Source organism: Silurus meridionalis, chromosome 18, assembly GCF_014805685.1.
Source record: "Silurus meridionalis isolate SWU-2019-XX chromosome 18, ASM1480568v1, whole genome shotgun sequence".
Classification (NCBI taxonomy): domain Eukaryota; kingdom Metazoa; phylum Chordata; class Actinopteri; order Siluriformes; family Siluridae; genus Silurus; species Silurus meridionalis.
Genome location: NC_060901.1, coordinates 17,144,359 through 17,168,210, shown reverse-complemented (window position 1 = coordinate 17,168,210; position 23,852 = coordinate 17,144,359). Strand labels below are relative to the sequence as shown.

The window sequence follows — 23,852 nt, the reverse complement described above, 5'->3', positions numbered from 1 at the left end:
AACAAATCCAAAAACAAATAAACAAATCCAAAACAAATAAACAAATCCAAAACAAATTAACAAATCCGAAAACAAAACAACAAATCCGAAAACAAAACAAAAATCCGAAAACAAATTAACAAATCCGAAAACAAATTAACAAATTAGAAAACACTAACAAATCCAAAAACAAAATAACAAATTCAAAACAAAATAACAAATCCGAAAACAAATTAACAAATTCAAAAACAAATTAACAAATTCGAAAACAAATTACCAAAACCGAAAACAAATGAACAAATTCAAAAACACATTAACAAATCCAAAAAACACAAAGACAAGTCAGACAAACCGGAAAAGGTAGGTATAGTTTGTGAATGGAAACTCAAAATAACCATCTACATCTACATTGCTATATTTCGCCAACAAAAAAAATTGCAAACAAAGCCAAAGCACTGTTTTACATTTCTGAGCAATAGTGACTGTTGTTCATGAACGATTAGTGTATTTTGAACAAGTCTTTAACTCGTCTCAAAGTGTAATTCATCCATTTTCTACTTTACGTGCATGAGGAAAGCATATATATATATATATATATATATATATATATATATATATATATATATATATATATATATATATACACACACACACATACACACACACACACACACACAGTATATATTTAATTTAATTTAATTTGTTCCCGTTTCTTTGGAACTATAGTCAAAGTTGGTGTACAGTGTATGTAGACATGTTGGGACATTTGCTTTTGAATGTAATGTAAAATGTGACATTTTATTTTATTTCTAATTAAAGGAACAAAATGAACTAAATTATTCTATAAAAGATTCACTCATTTTGATAAACAACATTTAAAGAAAAGTCATTAAAAGATACAATCTTCTCATCCCTCCTGAGCAACATGATGAAGTTTTGTTCCTGAATGTATCACCCATTTAAATGATTCAGTTCAATCGAAATGACTCACTTATGAACATTGACTTGCATTTTAATTCCACATTTAATAAACATTTAAAGTATTTTTATAATTTTTAAATAATCTCAAATATCAGTTTTCAACGTTTTATGTTTAAAAAGTCTAAAATATTATTTATGCATTTTTAACTGCAGGAAAAATCATTATATGTTCCTCTGAGATGCATTAAACAATGTCTAAATACATCTAAATGCCACTTCAGAAACAGCTTCTATTTCCTCTGCATTCGTTGATTTTTGTTGCCGATTTGTTTCGTAACAGAAAAAAGTATTTGAATTGACTGACTGAATGTTAGAATTTGTATTAAAAATTTTTAGGAAATGTAGAATTTAGGATTGTTCCTACAGATGCATGACCAAAAGAGCCAGATTGCGATGGCAGATCATAATACTGTACAACATTATAAAATTAAATTTGTGTGTGTGTGAGAGAGAGAGAGAGAAAGAGAGAAAATCAAATCCATGCTTAAGCTTAGATAAATCCAGATTCCTTGCATGAATAACTAATTTATGCTGCGTGAGAAGAAAAAAATTAAAGATTGATGAAACTTCTGAAGCTGTAGGCGTAAATTTAGTGGTCAGTCCATAAATTACTTGTCAAATACTGCCGTTAGAAAAATGACTTAATTTTAACAAAGGAAACAGCGAGAATAATGCACCGTTAAAGAAAATAAACTCGAGTTGTCCTGTTCCTCTGGCCTATGCATATTTCTCATCTGTTGATTAATGCATAACCGCTTTAATTCATCTCGATGCCGGACCGTGTGGCATTTTGTAACGCTGCATTTGATGTCAGGAGGGTTGCACAGACAAGAGCATTAAACACTGTAGCACTTCTAAACTTTCCATAAACTTTCCAAATTCCAGAATCCTGGAAACTACTGGTTTGTCAGCATACAGATGCTTCTACTAGATGCAGTATACAGTTAGCATTGTCTTGCTCAAATATGCACCTTTTCACTGAAAACATTTTGCTCAATAAAAGCATTTGTTGCTCTAAAACCAATCAGCATTGACTGGTCTATATGACTAATCAGCATTGATGGTTCCACTCCTCTTTAGTCCGGAGGACATGGTGTCCATGGTTTCCAAAAAAAAGTATTATTTCGATTCGTCTGATCATAGAATAGTTTTCCACTTTGCCCCAGTGCATTTTTAAATGAGCTTTGGTCTGGAGAGAGTAGCGCCATTTCTGGATCATGTTCACTCATGCCTTCTTCTTTGCACGATTGAGATCTAACATGCATTTTGTGGATGACATGGCAAAGTGTGTAGGTGTTAATAAGCCCATGCAGTGATTTCCAACACAGAATCATGACATTTTAAAATGCAGTGAGGGCCCGAAGATCACGGACATCCAATATTAATTTTCGCCCTTGTCCCTCTGTGCACAGAGATTTCTCCAGATTCTTTTGCATATTTTATTATATTATGTACTGTAAATGAGGTAAATTATATTAAACTGTTTTGCAATTTTATGTTAAGGAACATTGTTCTAAAGTTGTTCCACAATTTCTAGACACAGTCTTTCACAGATTGAAGAAGCTCTGTCCATCTTTACTCCCGAGAAACTCTGCCTCTCTAAAATACACTATACCCAATTATTTATATTTAATACCAATTCATCTAACTAGTGTTGCAGCCATTAAATTCTACATTACCCAAGTTTCCTCAGTTTCAACATTTGATATGTTGTCTGATTCTTGATATGTCACTTGATTTTACATAGTGTATCAACATTTTTGGAATTGGATTTGTATTTTAGCTCCAGAACCACTGAACCAGTATCAGGACATATTTATTAGAGACTTTATAGCTCTTCATCCATATGGCATAAGTGTCAATGAAAGGCATCCTTGGATGTTTTTTCCACCTTTCCAATTGGAAAGCAACAAACATTTTATTTTTATTTTTTTAACTCATCAAAGAGAAGTACGCAAATTCTTTTAGAATTTTTTAGAATTATAAGATGATGTGATGTAAAAGTCTGGAAGCTAGAAGATCCTCACGTTTATCTTCTACCATTAACAAAAACAGTAGCGAAAGCACCATTAATATCTTTTCATTTTGTATGTAGACTTCAAGCAACAAAAACGAAGAGAAGGTAAACTGCTGTAAGAAAAAAACCCTTAGCAAGTGTAGTCAATCGCTCATGTTTCCCCAAGACTCTCTGTCACAGGCCCAAAGTAAAGGCAGTTTTGACAGAGTTGTAATTCTCTGGCATTCAAACCCGGCTAATCTGCAACGGCTCCAACATCCATCCATCACACAGCTGGACCAAGATTCATTACCAGGCACCAACTGCTGCTCAGGAACCGCTCGGCTTGGCCGTCTTGGCAGCTGCAGAGCCTCAAGACACATTAGTCTCTCTCTAAACCATGACACAATCGCAGCTCAAGAAGGAAAGTACAAGTCTAGTTGAGCTTGGAATCAATGCCTGGAGTCAGTGTGCACCCATTAAAGAGAGATAAATATACTATAGATGCGGTCTGGTTAACTGTGTATTGTATTGTACGTTTAATAGCAGCACGGTCGGAAGAGTCACTGCAGGGTTCGTCTCAGGCTCGAGTGCCAGAAGATCCAGAAGAAGGGTACATTAAACATATTTTCCTCACTAAATACAACATTAATATCCAATGCTTTTAAGTGCTGATGTTTACATTTGTGCCGACTGACTTTTAATTGGTGGTGGATCGTCAGGGCCAGCAAGGCCTTCTCTGCTGGGCACAACTCTATCTGAAAGACTGACTTCCATTTGAATATATTTTCGACCATGAATATGTATCAAATTATTCCCAACAGTCCATTCTCCTCATTTTTATCCAATCAGATTTTAGCCCTCAACAACATGTGCACTTTTTCATAAACTCTATGCTGCCTGAAGCTGTGGCTTTATCCAAGGGCCATCTAGCAGGCTTACAATAACGTCAGCATTGTCATGTCCTTTGATTAGATGTTCAAAGAGCACATTAGTCAAAGCTCACAAAGCGCATCTGTAGCAAACGGCACAAGCTCAAATATATTTGTGTGGATTTAATAGCTGTTTTTTTCTTTTACATTTCACAATTGCTAACAGAGAAGAAACATTTATTTGGTTGCAGATAAACTTACCAGGACACTTACAGACTTTTCAAGAAAAGCTAAAGAGGATAGGTCTGCCCAAACATTTTAGAACTGTTGATAAGGTTTTTTGAACCATTTATAGTTTTGCCCTTTCTTTCCTGTAGTATTTTTTCTTTTACAAAAACACACCATTTGTGTTCATTTCAAATTGCCAGGAAAACCACTGAAAAAATGCTCAAAATTGCATGGAAAACTTGTGTTCATGAGGTTTCTTGCTTTAGTAATGACATTCAATCTTTCTGTATGGGATTCCTGTTCTGTGATGCAGCACTTTGTTATACTGCATTTCTTTGTAATATTAATGTTTCTTAAGTCGTGGCATCATAATGAAGGCATTAAAAGTTTGACACTTGCTTTAAATGCCACGTAATCAAGGATGAAGGTCTGTGCAGCTAGGCTGACCCAGGACTTGAGAAAGGTAAGTCTATTTCTGATTCAATGTAAGAATAAGGATCTGCTCTGTCGCTCAAATATCAGAAACTGCCTGTCTTACAAACCATGAAAGGCTTGCAGATGAAACACATTATGAGAGCTGACAAGAAGAGAACAGTAGCGTCTCATCTTCTGTATTGTGTCAGTGAGAAGACGGCTCGGGTCGGGATTACGCATGCAAAATCGCAGGGTTAAAAAAACAGCAAATATTAAATGATATTACACATTGGCAGGTCTACTATGAGTTTATCTTAGCTTCGAACACCAGTAATTTAATTAAAGGCAATAAATTAAGTGGGGTGTTCAATTCAGTACCTCTGTTTTAAATAAAATTACGTAAAGCCAAAGCGTTAAATGACTACTTATTCAAGACATTATGAATTTTTCTTAATAAACGGTGGCTACATGAGAGAATTCTGTTACTTCACTGGACTTCTCATACTACCTGGGGCGCAAGTTTGCTAATAACACCAAGCCTCATTTAATGAGTGAAGTGTCCCTACCCTGGCCTGTAATGGATCATTTGATTCTCAAACTCAGAGTCACCTCCTCGAGCCACACAGACCTGGTGAAATGAGCAGGCAGCCCTGCCTCTGGCCCACGGTGAAGCTGCTTCAGTGACGAGTAATTGAGTCGCGGTCATTAGCGCTACATTAAAGCCGCCTGAACAGGGTTATGGTCAGTCTGATCTTTCCTCATTCACTAGATGGGAAAGCAATTATAAGGGAAAAAAGGACAGACTTACAGTAGGGAAATGGGGAAAAGAATATAACATGAATTTAGAAATGCCTTTATGTTTCATTTTCAATTTTTCATATTGCCACGAGTACAATAAGAAAACCAAGATCTATGACATGCAAGTAAAAAAAAAAAAAAACGTAAGGAACGCAATTTGAATTAAAAATAAAACTTTTCGCCACATTGAGATTGCATGATAGAAATTGATCTCTGAGTGTGAAAGGTGTACTTTTCCCTGTCAATCACAGCATTACTAACTGTTAGTGTTAAGACGGCTCTCAAACTGGGTCTCTAAACACATACCTATGGTTCAGTGTCTATAGGGTATTTACGATGTGAGGTATATAGGAAGTCTTTGTCTGGGTTCACACATCTCTGGTTACTCTGTTTTCTTAACCAATTAGGAACAGTTTTAAGTCAGGTTTTTTCCATTGTGTATATATACTTGTTTGTTATCTGCATTAAACTGAAGAAGTGTGCTGTGTGATTCTTCCCTGATCAGAAAAGGCATCGTGCATCGTAGATCACATGGAAAAACCTCTCCAAGTATTAAGTTTTGTTTGGGTAAAAATCTAACACTAACAATCATGATATCAGTGAGTTCATGTATGTAGAAGGGGGCAGATAGTCTTTTTCTCAGAGTGTATTACATCGGTTTGTGTGAAAAGTGCAGTGTGACCACAAACTGGCTATAGAAATGTAGCTATACAATAAAACATAATATATACAAAGAAAAGAATGAAGAAAATTATGTTTAATCCATAAATGTCACCAAAATCAATGGTTATTACATAATTACATAATTGTAACAGGCATTGATATGATTTGAACAGAGGTAACTAAAAATAATAAACATTTATTTTACGCAAAGAACTGATGCCAAGATGTGTTGGGGTTGAAACTATTCAGGTGAGAACCAGTATAATATATTTAGATCAATATGAAAAATAATTGATGATGAAGGAAACTGCAGACAAGTGCACACAATCAATAAAAGGAATGTACAGAAGCATTCGCAATTTGTTTAAAGCTACGAGAAATGTTTTTACGACGTTCACGATTGACTGCATGATGTGGAGGTTGAAGAATTTGCTATGAAAATTTATATAATCTAAGAAACGCTACAAAGCAACTGAGAAAAACTGCAATGCTGACTAGAACAATGTTCATAATTTCTAAGATAATGTCGTGTGGTAATTGGCTCTTACGTAATCAAAGTCTGCTGTTTGTATGTTATAAATTAGTTTAAGGCCTAACAGGGTCTTGATCATCATAGCCGTCAAGCTTCAATCGTGTCGAGATCAAATACAGGCATGATTCATGAGTTGCTAAGAGACAGTGTACAAAAAGAGGCAGATGTGATTTTATGGTTACGACTGGTGGAAATGTGTCATCAGTTTTAGTAGCTCAATGCAAATACAACGAGACAGATTTTGGGTCTTATTAGTGAAAGCAGACATTCACCTGATCCTGCTGACTGTACAGTCAACACAGAGAAACAAGTAGGTCACATTTATAGAAGTCGAATCTTTCTATTCGCTTTACAAAGAAACACTCATATATATTAAAAGCATTAAATCAATCTGACATTTTCTGACACATTTTACTTTATAAAGTAATGGACAAGTGCTTATGAAAGGTTTAACGCCCCACTGGGGTGTAATTGTCCAATTTGAAGATTAGAAATGGCCCTAATAAAAAAAACAACAACAAAAAAACACTAATTCTTTAGATGAAATAATATTAATGGTAAAGAGGAAGATTATAAGTGTTTTTTCATTGTTGCCTGAATATTAACTTTGTATTTGACTTGTTTCGTGGCTAATTGGATGCTTGTTAAAATCCTTTGCCTCCCGTTTTTAATCCTCTTGTGTTACAGCCGGAAGACTTGAGCATGCAGCCTGCCTCAGCTGGGAAATTCGACACAACATAAAAAAAAAAACAGGAGCAAACAAAAGCAGTTTTTTCCTAGCTTCCTTTTCAGCTTTTATATTGAACAGTTTCTGCATAATACATCTCTTTTTCTTCTATTTGCAGAGATCAGCTTGCTATTTTCCAATCTGCGAAGTGTTATGCAAACACATGCATACGTTAAAGCTTTTTGCTCATTGCATTAGACAGACCTGTGCACCCCTGGCCATGCCACCCATATATTTGACTTGTCTTGTTGTCCTATAGCTGTATAATTTCCCTGTACTGGAGCTATGAGATCCAAAACCTGTTCCAACATGGCACAATGTGAGTTCCATAAACACATGTTTATGGAGCTCACATTGTGCCATGTTGAAACAGGTTTTGACAAATTTTGAGGTTGGATTTGAACTATAATTAATAACAAAAATCTACTACAATGGTCCAGGACCTCAGGAGTTTGCATGAACAGTTCTGCATTTAAGTGCCCATCACAGAACTGGACACCTCAACAATGATATAGTAATTAAATGGACATTCGGTGCCACCCAGATGATGATGGGTTCCCTCATGAGTCTGGTTTCTTTCAAGAAATGATCAAAGTGAATACAAGGGAGATTACATTTAAGTCATTTTGGCAAACACCCTTGTCCAGAGCAACTTACAATGATTTAATTTATATGCAACTGAGAGGGTAGTTTAAGGTCCAAGTTCTAGGTCTAATCAGTGAAAGCTTGATAGGGCTCACAACCTGATCCAAAGGATAACACCTTGACTACTATGCTAACACAGTGTACTCGTACAGTGGTACCCCGCTTATCGACCTTAATCTGTTCCTTAAAACCGGTCGAAATGCAAAAAGGTCGAAGAGCAAATGTACTCGCTTACAGACCTCGCAATATACAATATACAATATACACGGACTAAATTGTTATATTGACCGCTAAATAACACTTTATTGTTCACAAACCGAAGTATAATTTACGATAGATGCTCTCTCCACGGAGGCTGAGGCGAGACTGGGAAGATCCTTTCCCTCGCTCCACGTGGGGCAGGGTAAAAAAAGGTCGATAAGCGGGCATTTGGTTGTTCAGTGGGTGCAAATTTCAGTCGAAAAACTGTTCGCTAAGCGAAAAGGTTGATGTCCGAGCTGGTCGATAAGCAGGGTACCACTGTACTGTACATTACAGGGAACTTCTTTCTTGGCATATCTCAGCAATGTTAGGAAATTGGGGTCATCCTTGATACAGTGCTTCTACAACACTGAGGACTGATACCAGGGTTTGAACCACCAACCTTCAGATAAGTAACCAAGAGCCTTAACCACTGAGCTACCACCTCCCAGTAATCCCATTATGAGATAGGATGCACTATATATATATATATATATATATATATATATATATATATATATATATATATATATATATATATATATATATATATGAATACATGAATGGGCATTGTTTAAAAGCAGTGTTGCACAGATCAATTGTGTATAAACTGTATAAAAACAACATATACAGGAGCATCTAAATAAATTAAAATCTCATTAAAAAGTAGATTTATTTGAATTCAATACAAAAAGTGAAACTCGTATATTATATAGATTCATCACACACAGACTGATATAATTCAAGTGTTTATTTCTTTAAAATTCTTTGATTTAGGGCCCACATTTAACAAAATGTGTTTACTGGCCAGTTAAGCACACCAACACCATGGTTATTTAACTAACTTAGGTGCTTTTGGTAGTGTGGGTGGGTGCCAAATACTGCTGGAAAATGAAATCAGTATCTTTAAAAAGCTGGTCAGCAGAAGGAAGCATGAAGTGCTCTAAAATGTCTTGGTAAATGGTCCAGTGACTTTGGTTTTCAAAAAACATAGTGGACCAACACCAGCAGATGACATTACAACCTAAATCATCAGAGACTGTGGAAACGTAACACTGGACTTCAAGCAACTTGTTCTATGACCTTCTCCACCCTTTCTCCAGACTCTAGGACCTTGGTTTTTAAATAAAATACAAAACTTGCTCTCATCTGAAAAGAGGACTTTACACCACTGGGCAACAGTTCAGTTCTTCTTCTCTTTAGCCCAGTAAGACGCCTCTGATGTTGTCTGTGGTTCAGGAGTGACTTAACACGAGGTCTATGTGTGGTGACTCTTGATGCCTGGACCCCAGCCTCAGTCCATTCCTTGTGAAGTTCACCTAAATTCTTGAATGGATTTTGCTTGACGAGCCTCTCAAGGCTGTGGTCCTCTTAGTTGGTTGTGCATCTTTTTCTTCCACACTTTTTTTGAAGGCCATTTTGAAGGCTCAGGAAACCTTTGCAGGTGTTTAGAGTAGATTAGCTAATTGGCATGTCACCATATGAAAATTTTTTAGGATAGTAAATTGGTGGGGTTTTGTTAAATGTGAGCCAAAATCATAATTGAAAGAACCAAAGACTTAAACTACTTCAGTCTGTGTGCATTGAATTTATTTAATACATAAGTTTCACAATTTCAGTTGAATTACTAAAATAAATGAACTTGTCCATGATATTCTAATTTATTGAGATGCACCTGTACACTTATAGGTATTAAGTTTGCTTCTTATAATTGCAATGTTATCTTTAAAGAAAAAGATAAACCTCCCTGAGGTGGTATGAGGAAGAAACCTTGAGAGGAACCAGACTCAAAAAGGAACCCATCCTAGTCTAGGTGACACTGAATGTCCATTCATTCCTAAAATCTTTGTTTTTACCTCTTTTCCCTATAGTAGTCAGCTGTGGGTTGAGGTCATGGTACATTCCAATACACAATTGCATTTAAAATAAAAGCTGGTGCCTGATTTCTTAAAATGTTTTCTTACACGACCATTTCTAAACAGCTTTACAATTTTCTCCATCAGCAAAAAAAATGAAACTTATCTCTCCTCTTTCTAGACAACAATCAAAAGGCCTGTCACTTTGTCCCAAAAGTACATTCAATCTTCTTTTTCTTTTGTCTCCATATTACCCCTTTACATCTACCTCTTTCAAACCAACCACCTGTATGTCTTCCCTCACCACATCCATAAACCTTCTTTTTGGCCTTTCTCTTTTTCTAATTCCTTGTGGCTCCATCCTCGGCATTCTTCGCCCAATATACCCCATGTCCATCCTCTGGACACGACCAAACTATCTCAATCATGACTCTTTCAGCTTGAAACCTACATTAAAAGATAAAAATAGCAGCAATAAAACATAGCTCACGACTCACCCATCTCTCTAGAGATCTGAATGAAAGCCTCAACGCCGCTCTCGCCGTAGTTGCCCTCTGAGGCGAGAGTCGACACATAGTTCCACCTCATGGCCGTGACGATGTCCAACATGGCCTGTGCCTGGTATGAGTCTGGAGGCACCACACGGGAGAAGAAGTCATATCGGGTGTTGTCACTCAACTCTGGAGCTGTGGATGCATAGCTGATCTGAGGAATCTGTAGACCACAGGGCACAACAAATGAGAGAAAGTGAGAAAGAGTAAGAGAGCGCTGAGAGAAAGGAAGATAAGCAGAGGAAAACAGATGGCACTGAAGGAACAATTTGATCATCTTACAGATGGTCAAGGTGATTATAGGAGCACAATGAGCCTAACTTGGAGCAAATGTCTGTGGCTGAGTGAACAAGTGGTCATGCTCGTCTCCACCGAAACGTCCAGATAATGGTGTTTGGAATGTTTGATGGAATGATTTATCTAAAGGCAGTATCTAGGCAGAGCGCTCAGACACTTGGAGCTAGAGCATTACTGTTATAATACAGGACAGAGACATCTCAGACAATTCCAGATCATTCTCTTCACCATATAGTCATTGGTTGATTTGTTGATCCAGAACTTTCTATTTGCACAGAGTAGCACCATTTGCCAAGGCTAGATGATGAGTGATGATGTCTAGCTCGCGTCTGACGGTAAAAAATTTACCGTCTTCAAACAGTTCTATTTTAGTGAGTTGTGAAATTGAAAGCCGAGCGTCTGATCAAAACATGGCAGATATTTGGACAAGGATGCCTGCATTTTGATTTTGCTTCTATTTTTCAAAAACATTTTAGCCAACACTGGTTTATGGGGTCTAGCTAGTTCAGAGCAAGTCAAGAGCCTTTTTTCATTCGAAACATTTACAGCTTGTCTAGTGTAAACAGGCAACATAGACCAAGGTGCTACATACACAACTACACAAGACTATACAAAATGAACTAAAACTATATACACCTGACCAGAAAGTGCCAATGTTCAAGCAAGAGAACAACTTGGGGGAAGAAGCCTTGAACTTCTTATCTGACGATTGGAAGTTAAAATCCCACCCCCACTAAACTGCCACTGCTGGGACCTTAGGCAAGGCATCTAGGCATCAGTTCATTGCATAATCTGCCAAGATTATCTTCTTCACATTTCTATTAAACTTTTTTTGTAAATGTGTCTTGAATTGATGAATTGTGCAGATGAATCCTGAAATGAAGGCGAGTGTACGGCATCAAATCAACCAGTAATTCTCTAAAATAGGGTCAAAAGTAAATCTTGTGAACCTTCAATTGAAGAGCGTATACAGAAAGAGCAAAACACAGAAGCACGGACAAAAAAAATAGGGCATAAATTACATCTTACATGCACATTCTGTGCCTTTCAGTGGTGAATAAAGTACACAAATCATAAACTTGAGTTCAAAGTAGAGAAACAATACGTAAAATATGACTCAAGTAAAAGTAAAAATGCTCCCTTTAAACTTTCACTTCAGTAAAAGTACAAAAGCCTTCAAATACACTTAAGTATCCAAACTAGTATAGTTTATTATGGCGATAATGTTCCTATTATCATTTTTGTTACAAGACCATAATATCATTAGTCCAAAACATTATTTTCAACTACTTCAAAAAGAAATCAAACAAATAAGGTCAGAGGTGTTGTGGCAAGTTCCATCATTTAAAACCATAATTCATCTCAAATATTCTGCTTGCTTTTGAATTAATGTCGAACTGCATGTTCGTTCTGGTAGATACCACTAATCGGCAATCAAAACAAGTTGCAAACAGAGCCATGTTTGGTGGCTTTTATAGTGGATGTTTTTATCCACTCATAAATAAAAAGGAACGATTGAATTGACAAAATGTGGTTAATTAAAGAAGATATTTAACGTTGAAATGTAGTGAAGTTAAAGTCTGCCCAAATGGAAATATTCCAGTAAAGTACAGATACATGGAAAAAGCTACTTAAGTACATCAATGGTGCCTTTTATCTACTACATTAGCGCCCTTAAGAAATATGAGGAAAGAAAGCTGTGAAAAATGGGCTTTAATAACAAATAGATGCCCAAACTAGAGCCTGTGGGCCAAATTACCTGGTAGTGACCTGAAGAACGTAGGGTTGCCATTAACACATATCCATTTTTAATTAATCGTAATTGTATTTTATTTTTTTAAGCTGCAAAATTTTTTGACAGTATCTCTCTCTGTGAGTAGATTTTCAGTCTTTTCAGAAGTGCTGGCTAAAAAGCAAGCTAACTGTCTCTGATACTTCTAACATCCTTACTGTCAGTAAATCAGCTGTAAGCCAATTTAAATAACTTTGAAAAAAAAAAAGACCAGCTTCATGTTTCTTATTAGAGGTCAGTGATATTATAAGCTTATAGCTTGAATATCTATATTAAACATTAAACTATACTGCTCTAAAAATGGGTTTGGTTTGATTGTACTATAAGTTTATTTGAGCTAGGCAAGATGGTGATACCAGGGCCATCTGGCAATTGTACAATAACGACATTTTCAAGTCCTTTAATCGGATTGTCAGAGAACGCACAAGCTCAAATATATTCATGTGGATTTTTTAGCTGTTTTTCATTCCACAATGGATGACAGAAGAGATGAAATGAATTTGGTCATAGATACACTTTCAAGGACATTTACAAGATGGACTTTTCAAGAAAAGCTGGACATCGTCCAAAAGGTCAGCAAAACAGTTGAGAGCAGTGATGCAGCGCGCTATTATACAGCGTTTCTCTATAATATTGATGGTTTTTATAGCTGTGGTGTCATAATGATGGTATTAAGAGGTGGACTTTTTTAAGTAGGAATACCTCTGAAGGTGTGAAATGCACGGCCTGCCACTGCTCAGCCACTACACTTCTTTGGACACATGTCTCTAACCGCTTACACCTGATTAGAACATGTATATTAGCTTCACCTTCTCACACTGTCTTTCTACGCTCATGATCACTCTCAGACTTTTGGCTCTTTTGCTTGACGTTTTAATTTATTTTAGGTTTTATGTGTTTATTTCCTCTGTAAAAGAAGATCATGAGCTTTCATCTGCCTATCCTTGTCTTACATGCTCGGGGCAACTAGGGCAACTTTTATTTTAATATCATTCAGTTTGGTATATTGCAACATTTACTTGCAGCCCATAGCCCTCGATCATGTTTGATTTTCGGCTTATTTTAGGAAAAAGTTTGGGCACATTCAGTTTAACCTTTTGATCTTTTGTGAAATAAAAATCGCATAAAATACTCAAGCTATTGCAAGAAATGACACCGCTTTATTTAAACTTTTTTTCAGTTTTCAACTAAAGGTAAAAAAATAAATAAAAGATTACTCATATACACCAAGAGTGCCAATAATAATGAACATGCGGCATGCAGGACGCCAATTAGTATGCAAATACAACAAGTTAATTTAGTATAATTACAATGTGGAACTGTTTCATAGTTTTCAGTCAAAGAGTTACAAACCTGTGTTCTGTCATTGTGCACACTTTTGCAGATGCTAGGCTTTTTATTTATTCATAGCTCAGGGATCTCTAGCGTATAATCCGACATTAAGTATTAGGGATGGTAAAATTCAGCGATTCGCATCGGTGCATCGGCATAAAAGTTAACGATGTAATGCATCGATTAAAAAAAGTGTGCATCGGATACGAGTTAGCGTTTCCTTTGTATCGTATTGCATTGAAACGCATTCAAAATCGGCTCGAACTGCATCGTAATAGGGGCCGATCGCAGCGTATCAGTAGCTGCTTCATAACTATCTTTAATGTGTCATTTTGCTGGTAAGGGAGATGCACATTCCTGTACAGCACACATAATCACATGGACTGTTGTAGAATTTTGTCATGATTCTTTTTTCTTTAAGCCCACGGGTGCAAAAGTCAGGTTTATAAAACATCTTAATTGGTTGTGCTAGAATGCAACCTTTAGATGTTAAAGCTTAACATTCGTGGATGGTCCTGTGATACATCAGCCAATGTATCAGGAGGGGAGGAAAACCAGCTGATAAAAATCACAACACAAACATAAACAGGAGATAAAAGAGATCAAATTTCAACTTTTTTCATTGTTCTCTTTCTTAAAGCCCTAAATATTCTGGTAAAGCCAGATCTTAAACAGCAAATTTTCAATTATAGTGTGTGTGGGTGTGTGTGTGTGTCATATCCCCAGCTAATCAAGCCATCCAGGTACCTACATCCTGCTGATAGAGTTCCTGGAGTGATAAGAAATTTCCCATTTTCAAGTTATATCATTTGAAATATTATGTAAATATTGATGATGAAAATATCTAGAATGTTGTACCGTAATTTCCGGACTATTAAGCGCTCCCATATATAAGCCGCACCCACTGAATTTGACAAAGATTTTTATTTTAAACATAAATAAGCCGCACCTGTCTATAAGCTGCAGGTGTCTACATTGAAACTAATGAACTTTACACAGGCTTTAACGAAAGACAGTGTCTGTTACACGGTGTAACGGGTGAAATATGTTGTGGCTCCTTCAGGAGCATAGCGGTATTTTGGTAATAGCCTCCTGCCGCATTTTTTCGCTATTACTGCATGTGTGCAAGTCGAGGATTATGTCCTTATTATTTTCTGATGCTCATTTCAATGTATTCTTTGACTAACCCATAATGCTGTTGCCAAGAAAAATAAAAAAGCACGAGTTTTGGAAACCTGTCTGTGCTTATATGATTTCTGTTGTAACTGGAGTTAGCGAGCTCTCCCTTCACCCAGACTCAATGCACTACAACGGCTTGTATCTAAACAGTAGCCTACCAAGAAAGTCATTGTTCACTGTCTTCCTCCTTCCTTTCACAACTATTTTTCTCTCGGGAGTTTATTTTTTGTCATCGTCGTGCGTTTAAAAAAAACATTTTTTTTCTCCCGAAGCCGTGCAGCTCAGAACAAGGGTGAGGTGCATTTTTTTAGTTTCCGTTCGGAAATTTCATTGGTCTAATGTTATGGGGCTCAGTTTTTTGGCTTGAAGTTTGTGAAACCGGGAAAAACCCAGGAAAAATTCATAAATAAGCCGCTTTGTTGTTTAAGCCGCGGGGTTCAAAATGTGGGGAAAAAGTAGCGGCTTATAGTTCGAAAAAAATACAGTAAATGAGCTCAACACATGGTGTTGAAAATGACTATATGTTTGCTAGCCAATAAAATGGCTATAAACTTCACCAAAAAGATTCTAATGTCCAGTGACTGTTAACCAAACAGATATCAAGGTGACCAGTCCAGGTCATTCTAGCAGGTGTACAGTAATGTAGGCATTTTTTACATCTTTTGATTGGATGTTCAGAGAGCACACTAGTCTGAGCTCGCTAAACCGCATCTGTAGCAAACTGCGCAAGCTCAAATCTATTCGTGTGGATTTAATTCTACATTCTACAAAGGCTGAAAGAGGAAAATAAATTGATTTGGTTACATGTACTCTTACAAGGAACTTACCTTTCAAGAAAAGCTGGATGTAACACTTGTGTGACACAACAATACCATTAGGGTACGTAACAGATAGTTTGATTTCACCAATTCACACAGCCTTCAGAAGATTTGACATGTAAGAAAAAGGTTGGCCTAAACAGTTCAAAACATTTGATAAGCTTTATCATTAACAATTTATACTTTTGCTTTTTCTTCCTGTAGACTTTAAACAAAAACACACAAATTGCCTTCATTTTAAATCCCCAGGAAAAACATAAAGCACTGAAAAAATGCACAGGAAACCCCCCGGGATCATTTTATGAGGTTAATATCGATGCTTCTGCTAGAGATGATGTTCGTGGGAGGTGCAGCTGTGGCTATAGTGAAAGGAGACTTGTTGAATTGTGTTCATTGGGATTCTTGCTTTAGTAATAACATTAATTTTTGCTGTCTGAAATTCCTGTCTGTGATGCAGCGCTCTGTTCTACTTCTATATAATATGGATGTTTTTTTTACAGCCGTGTTGTCAAAATGAAGGTGTTAAGAGGTGGATTGGTTCAGGTAGGAGACCACTAAAGGCCTGGGTGTGAAAGGCATGTCCTGCCACTATTAAAGTCAAATACTGATTCAGAAATCCCTAACCCTAGCCCATGATGTGAACCTGGACAGTTTTCTAACGTTTCTATCGATAACTGAGAAGTACAGGAATCTATTTCACACAGAACAGAGGAATTGTACTGCTTTTGTCTGCTTCAAATCAGGCGCAACAGAAATCAATATGTTTTTACTCCATCCAGAGAGATGCTCCTGATCCAACGAGCATCAGCTGACCTATTGGCATCAATTCAGTGAAGAAGCTCTATTAAAGAATCTCCTGGCTTTTATCAAGCTCTTCCTTCTATCCTTAAGATTAATATCAGCAATCCTGCAGAGAAAGCTCATTTTTTTTCACCACCTGTGTTACTGTATCTAGAAGTTTCTGACCATGGATAAGTATTTCCTCCTGTTTAACTACAATGCACTCTGAATTGTACTTCTATTATAATCCCTTTGCTTCTTTTGCCTTTCTTCATCGACCTGCTAATCAGCCAATCAAGTAACAGCACCACAATGCAACCACATGAGCCTCAGTAAATGTTTAGATTAAACACCAGAATTAAGATGTGTGATCTCTGTGACTAGCCCTATCATGGATGTTATAGCAGACTGTACAATAGCACAATAGCTACAATATTCTATTGCAGTTCTAAAATGTCTAGTTTGAGCTAGTTGTCAAGTGAGTTAAGACAAGTGAGTGAATATATCCTTATGCAATCCCTGACTTTAAGGAGCCTAAAAAAGTCAGTTCTAATACCAAAAGCCCTTTGTTGTCTAAATGCTTCGCCTTAGCTTGATAGCTTCTTGGCCATAGGCAGGAGTAATTACAAGAATTCTAATATGGCAGTTGATTTGTCTGAAAAATTGTCTTTATGTATAAACAAAAAACAGCACAGGCCACAGAAGTGCAAAGCGTCATCCAGTTGTTATCATTTTGAAGTAACCTCTTTTTGAACATGTAACATTTCCCATTTAAAGACTAGTTTTTGAAAGCGTCTTTAATGTACAGAATTGTGTACACAAATTTTGTACAGAACTGCATATTATATATGATATTAAAAACAATAAAAGACAATGCCGGGAATTTACTGAGTATGTTTTAATACAACCCTTAATTCCAAAAAAGTGTGTAAAATAAAACTGCCTGCAGTCTAGACCTTTCACCATTTATAAATATTTGGCACATCAGTATACAAAAACACAACAAATGACACCCAGAACTGTTCAGAAAATAGAATCCTGTATCAGACACATATGGGACAAGATTCCTCTCCCAAAACTTCAGCAACTGGTCTGCTCAGTTCCCAGATGTACTGTATATGAAGAGAAGACACATGGCCCTGTCCCAACTTTTTTGAGACCTTAACCTTATTTTTTTTCCATAAAATGGTATATATTCCGAATTTAAATATTTTATGTTTTTTGTTTGTTTGAGAAATGTTGAAAAAAGAAAGTAAGTAAACTGGAGAATAGCTTTAGTGCACCCTAGCCTCCTTTCTCTCTCTCTCTCTCTCTTTGTGTTGACCTGCACATGCTCCTGAGGTACCAGTGATCTTCCACCTTTGTTCTCCGAACCTCACTGATCCATCCTGATGCCCTACTTCTGGATTGAGTTATCCACATTCAGAGAACTCTCAGTGCTACTAGGGATGATTCCACATGAAAGATCCACTCTAAATGATCATCTCAAGAAAAATTAAGATGGATTTGGACTGTAATAAAACAGTCTGCTAACTGTAGTTAAGACTACAATTGCCATAAAGGTATACACCCAAGCATCTAGCAGTAAATAGCTGATAACCTCAAAAGATGATGGAGCTATGGTCGCGTTCCTCTCTGTTTTTTTTTTTACCATCTCAGGAACGTTTTACATTGTGACCAGTGTGGGTTTTGATGTAGAAGCTTCATCCAAGAAAAAAAGGTTTTGTGGACACCTGAGCAAACAATTGCTTTTTGAAGATGCCTTTCTACATTTAGCTTTAGCACATTTTGCTAACCTTTACTAATTTGGGAAGATGTTTCACTAGATTTTGGAGTGTGCTTGTGGAGATTTGTGCTCATTCAGCCACAAGGTTACAAGTGCAGTGAGGTGAGGTAAAGTGAGGAGGCCTGGGGTGCAGTCAGTGTTTAAATTCAGGTTGATATCAGAGTTCTATAGCAGGCCACTTAGCATAAAGCATATCTTCAAGGAGCTGGCTTTGTTCATGGAGATAGTCGTGCTGGAACAGGTTTTGGTCTACTAGTTCAAATGTAAGGACTAATATCACATCCAAAGACATCCTATAAAATCATATACTCTCTATATTTGTGGTAACAATTAAAATAGAAACACATATGGTTGGAAAAGTCAGGTGTCCCAATACTTTTGTCCGTACAGTGTATCTCTTTTATATTGTCATGTATGCTTAGCCGATGCCACTAATCTTGGATGATGTTGTTCTGACATTTTTATCGCAAGGTTTATTAGGGTCTTTTTTTCAGCTTGGCAAGGCACAATAAAAGAACTGTACAAATGTGCTTGTATAAAGAAAGTAATATCCCTCGTACTTCGCTTTCACCTGCACACCCCTACCTGTGGACACACGCACACACAAACATGTCATGCCATGAGAACATATAAAAGTAATTACAATAAAAACCTTGCCTTTTGTCTGTTAGACTGTTGTAATGCAGGTAAAAGGGCACTATACATGCACACAAAATGGAGAACAGAAAGATGGAAATAGAGAAATGGAAAGTCTATCTAATTGCATATTACTCAACCCCACACACTTTTTTATATTGTTGATTATTTATGACAAGCTGTAATGTAAGGAACTGCTTTTATCATACAGATCTGGCAACCCACATGCACCAATGCCAAAACATCGTATTCACTACAATTAATTCAGTTCAATTTAATTTTATCTGTATAATGCATGGACATTTGACATTGTCTCAGCAGATTTACAGAATTAAATATAGAACGAATTTAAACATCAATTAAAAATCATAAATTAGCTCCTATAAGTTAATCCCTATTGGGCAAACCAGTGACGTCATCTTTATCCGAGTGTCCCCGAATGTCCATTCGTTACAGTTCCATGCCGAAGTTATCAATGGACGCTTAAATGCGAAGCCCAAGCCTCTGTAGCAGACCATTTATATTAATTACAGTCCAAATCCATCTTCACAGTTCTTGAGTTTAACCTTTTGCAGGAACCTAATGGATCTTAAGGCTGTTCATGTGAAACCATGTGGATCTCAGGTGCAGCAAGGGGTCTCTAGTTAAATGGAGCAGTACTTATACTCTTTCTCTGTTGCTTTGAAGCGTTTCTCAGATCAAAAAATAAAATTTCCAAAACTACATTCATTTAATTAATTGTGTCTGAGTGTCTGCTGTTTCCTACATTATCAGTTGTTTATGTCATGTTGATTAAAATATATTATGTTGGTTTCACCTAAATAGGCTTAAACCCCAAAACATCTCGGCATCAGTTCATTGCATAAGTCATTGAATGCAAAATGATTAAACCAGTTGTCATCATCTGTCAAGCTTAAATTTCTATTTAATGTTTTTTGAATTGATGAATTGTGCAGATCAGATCAACCAATAATCAAGTAGATCTCTAAAACAGGTCAGAGGTGAATCTTGTGAACCTTCATTTGGCAACAGAGCAAAACACATAATTTCTAAAAATTGTATGAACAACCAAGAAATGAACGTACAATATTACAGTCAAGTTAAAAAGCTTTTATTGTCATTTTAACCATATATAGCTTACGCAGTACACAGTGAAATGAGACAAAGTTCCTTCAGAACCCTGGTGCTACATAAAGCAACATAAAGATACAGCACAGAAAAACACAGAGCTAAAGACTAGCAAGTGTCCTGGCCACATAAAGTGCACCGTGTGCAACCTGGTGCAAACAGTGCAAGAAAAAACAGTGTAGGACAAATACACAAAGCATAAAATAGCGCCACTAGTAAACCTACTGTATATGATACAGTGCAGTGTGTAAGACAGAACTAAGTACAGGAGTGTACTTGTAAGTAAACAAAATGTTAACAAAAGAGTTTGTGCAACACAGCAATAGCAGCAGTCAAAAGGATGTGCAAAAACAGCATGTAAACAGTTTGTAATAATGAAGTAATATAATATGGGTATTGCTAAAGAGATGGATGTGTGAAGTGAGTACGAGTGTGTGTTGAGTCCAGGTTGTACAGATCAGTTACACAGTTGGGTGTGTGTGTGTGAGGGAGAAAACTGTTGCACAGGCTGGATGCGGCAGCCCGAATGCTTCGGAACCACTTCCCTAAATGACAGGAGTACAGTACAGTAAAAGTGTGAATCCTGTCCGGTCTCTTGCAATCAATATAAATCAAATATGCAATCAAATACATACATTTGCGCTGCTGATATTCATAGATGCCGTACAAAAGAAATTCAACTTTGTGCATTTTCAATCATTGTAATCTATGGAATGGCCTGTCCAGTCACCGCAACTACTGAACTGCTCTGGGATGAACTGGGTGGGTTAAGAAATCTCCAACTAGTCACGCACATTAATTAGCATTTCACATTACTATTTAACACATTATATGATTTAACTATTAATTTAATGATTACATATATAATGAAACTCTGTAACTCAACTCACCATAATGCAGAAGCAATGTGAGATTAACTTATGGATGCATTGAAAAAACTACACAGGCTGAACTGCTCAGTTTTATTTGTAATTCTTTAAATAAAAAAAACCTTGCAGGCTGAAAAAGCCAAGAAAATAGAAATAATATAAGATTTATGACATTTTTTTTTCTTTCTGTGTGACCAAATAAATACCCCTGAACCATCACCCCTGAGCCGTTTTTTCCCGTGCCTCCCGGTATTTAAGGACAACCAAGACTTTAGCTCCTGGCCAGATTATCTTACCGGCTACCTAGCCCCTGAGATTTCTCTTGCCAACCTGCCTGCTCTGGTTCCTGATCCTGATCCTGTTCCTGTTCCTGACTCTGTACCCTGTTCTTCACTGGAAATTGGTCTCTCAATCCTTATAAAAAGATTATCATAACCAAAATATATCATTACAGCTATTGCTTGGCATTATTACTTATCTCAAGCTTGTAGTTCAGGTATTCTATCGACAAATCATTTAGCTTCTATTGAGAAATAAGTGCTACATTTACTGCCGTATACTGTATATACAGTAACGAGATGGCTTGAAATAGGTTAAATACTCATAGAAATTGTTTGTTATCGTTGGTCTAACAGGAAATAGTAAAAGAATTTGACTTCATTTAAGGGATTTACACTTGCTAAAATGTCATTATTTTATCATGTAAGCGCTATTTACAACTGTGTTAAACATTAAAAGCATTCCCAAAAAGTACAAGCCATTAAACTTACAGTTAATGAGAACAGGGGTCCGAGACTACACTGGGCACAGACTCACCCAAACAAGACATGTTTAAAATTGGTGCAGATTGTCATGATCAGGTATGATTATGTGAGATCTGGTAACCTTGTGTCAGTCTAAACCACCATCAAGATGCTTCCTGGCAAAGATCTGTAGTTTGACAAATTAAATTTGAACTTTTGTAGCTTGTTTTTATTAGAGTAGGTGATAAAACCTATACTTATTAACCGCCAGATCATAAAGGGCTAGTTTGAAATGATTAATTGGTCTACTGGTTACCCTATAGCTCAAAGTGATTGCAATTAGCCTGATCCTTCCCTCCCCCTTTCTCTCCCTAATAACGGAGCGATTCCCGTTTTCACATGCTCCTGTAAATGCGGTATTTTAAAACTGGAAGGTGAAACAGCAGGTCAACCCTTTTCGAGTTTATAATGGACTCTAATTCCTATTAGAAAGGCACTGAGAGATATAGGTGGTAATCATCGAGGCGGTTTCGATATTTCTAGGTCATTTTGCAGCGTGTTTATTTCAAAACAAGCAAAAAAAAAGAAATATCATCATATTAGAGAGTGGTGGTTAAATTCAAAGCATTCATTTAATAATTGTGTGTAATGTGGAAATATAATACCATATTCCAGTAAAAATTTTTGGAAGACAATTGTTTGGAACCAGTGCGACCTCATTTAAAACCTCTTGCCATTAGTTATAATGGAGCAGTGGGGGGTTAAGGGCCTTGCTCAAGGGCCCAACTGTGGTAGCTTTGGCAATTACAGGCTTGAACCCTCACCCTTCTGATCAGTAACCTAAAGCCTTAACCACTGAGCTACCACTCTCCCATTTGTCGCATATTCCAGCTTGTCAGGAAGCTGGGATCAGAGCGCAGGGTCAGGCAGGAAACAGCACCCATGGAACAGATAGGGTTAAGTGCCTTGCTCAAGGCCGAATACAGGCAGCTTTACCTTCTGAGTCTTAATCACTTTATTACAACATGGGTGTATAATTTCAACGAAGCTGCTCCTTTATAACTAATGGCAAGAGGTTCTAAACGAGCTCGCACTGGTTCCAAATAACCGCCGACATCCCAGGGTTGCCAACACCGAGTACCACAAATCCCCATTTCCCTGTGCCACCATGTATAAAGGCAGGAACTGTGAAGCTGAGTGTATGGATTATTTTGGTGATAACAGAAGTGTTATTAGTGTCCGTTTGGGAATTAAAATAGTGTATTTTATTTCCAAGAGCTCTAAATCGGTCAAAGATTTAATATAATGCCTTAAAACAAAGCAGGAATGTTAACTGTTAATTGTAAAAAGATGAGTATCGAAGGGTTTGTGCTAAAGGGTCTCTTTTGCCTGAAATATCACCATTACAGGTAGAAATAGAAGCCAGTTTTCAAACAACAAATCTGCCGAGTCTATTCGGCTGATGACCGCTGTGTGTCATCATGATCCGAGCACCCGGCGAGGAAACTCCTCTGTTTAGTCACGTGCTATACTGAAACCTCAACAAATCCTTTCATGGCTGCTGCTGCTGCATGATGGGAATGTTGTGCCTCATTGAGGGGGAAATGACCGCTCGCCTGATGATATTTCGAAGGCTAATTGTTCACTCAAATCCCTGTTGTGGAGCTGTGGTCAAGCTTCGGAACACGCCAAATTGTTTTTTTGTTCCAGTCCATTTTTTGATAGTTCTGGTCGAGGCGTTTATTTATATCAATAATGTTATTTGTTTGTAATGACATCACGTACACTGTTGTGTGTGATTTGCTTTTTTTTAAACCAAAGACCGAGACTGATTATTAGTTCAACATTGCCGTGAACTGTAAAACACTGAGATATTCTGAAAGAATAGCTGGGTTTGATCAGTGGCACGGCCTGTTCCGCATTTTCTCTGGTATAACTATCAGGAAGTATGATTGAGAAAATCATTCAGGGATTTTGTAGCTCAGTGGTAAAGGCTCTGGGTTACTGATT

General features: G+C 37.0%; 1 protein-coding gene across 4 annotated transcripts in view; it reads right to left on the bottom strand.

Moving 5' to 3' along the window:
* Window positions 1-23,852, bottom strand: part of grm8a (glutamate receptor, metabotropic 8a) — a 308,123-nt gene that overhangs the window by 166,684 nt on the left and 117,587 nt on the right. For all 4 annotated transcript variants that reach the window (XM_046873172.1, XM_046873173.1, XM_046873175.1 and 1 more), the window contains one exon: window positions 10,429-10,645. In XM_046873172.1, coding sequence (XP_046729128.1) covers window positions 10,429-10,645 — 217 coding nt within the window. The remainder of the gene's footprint in view (window positions 1-10,428; window positions 10,646-23,852) is intronic.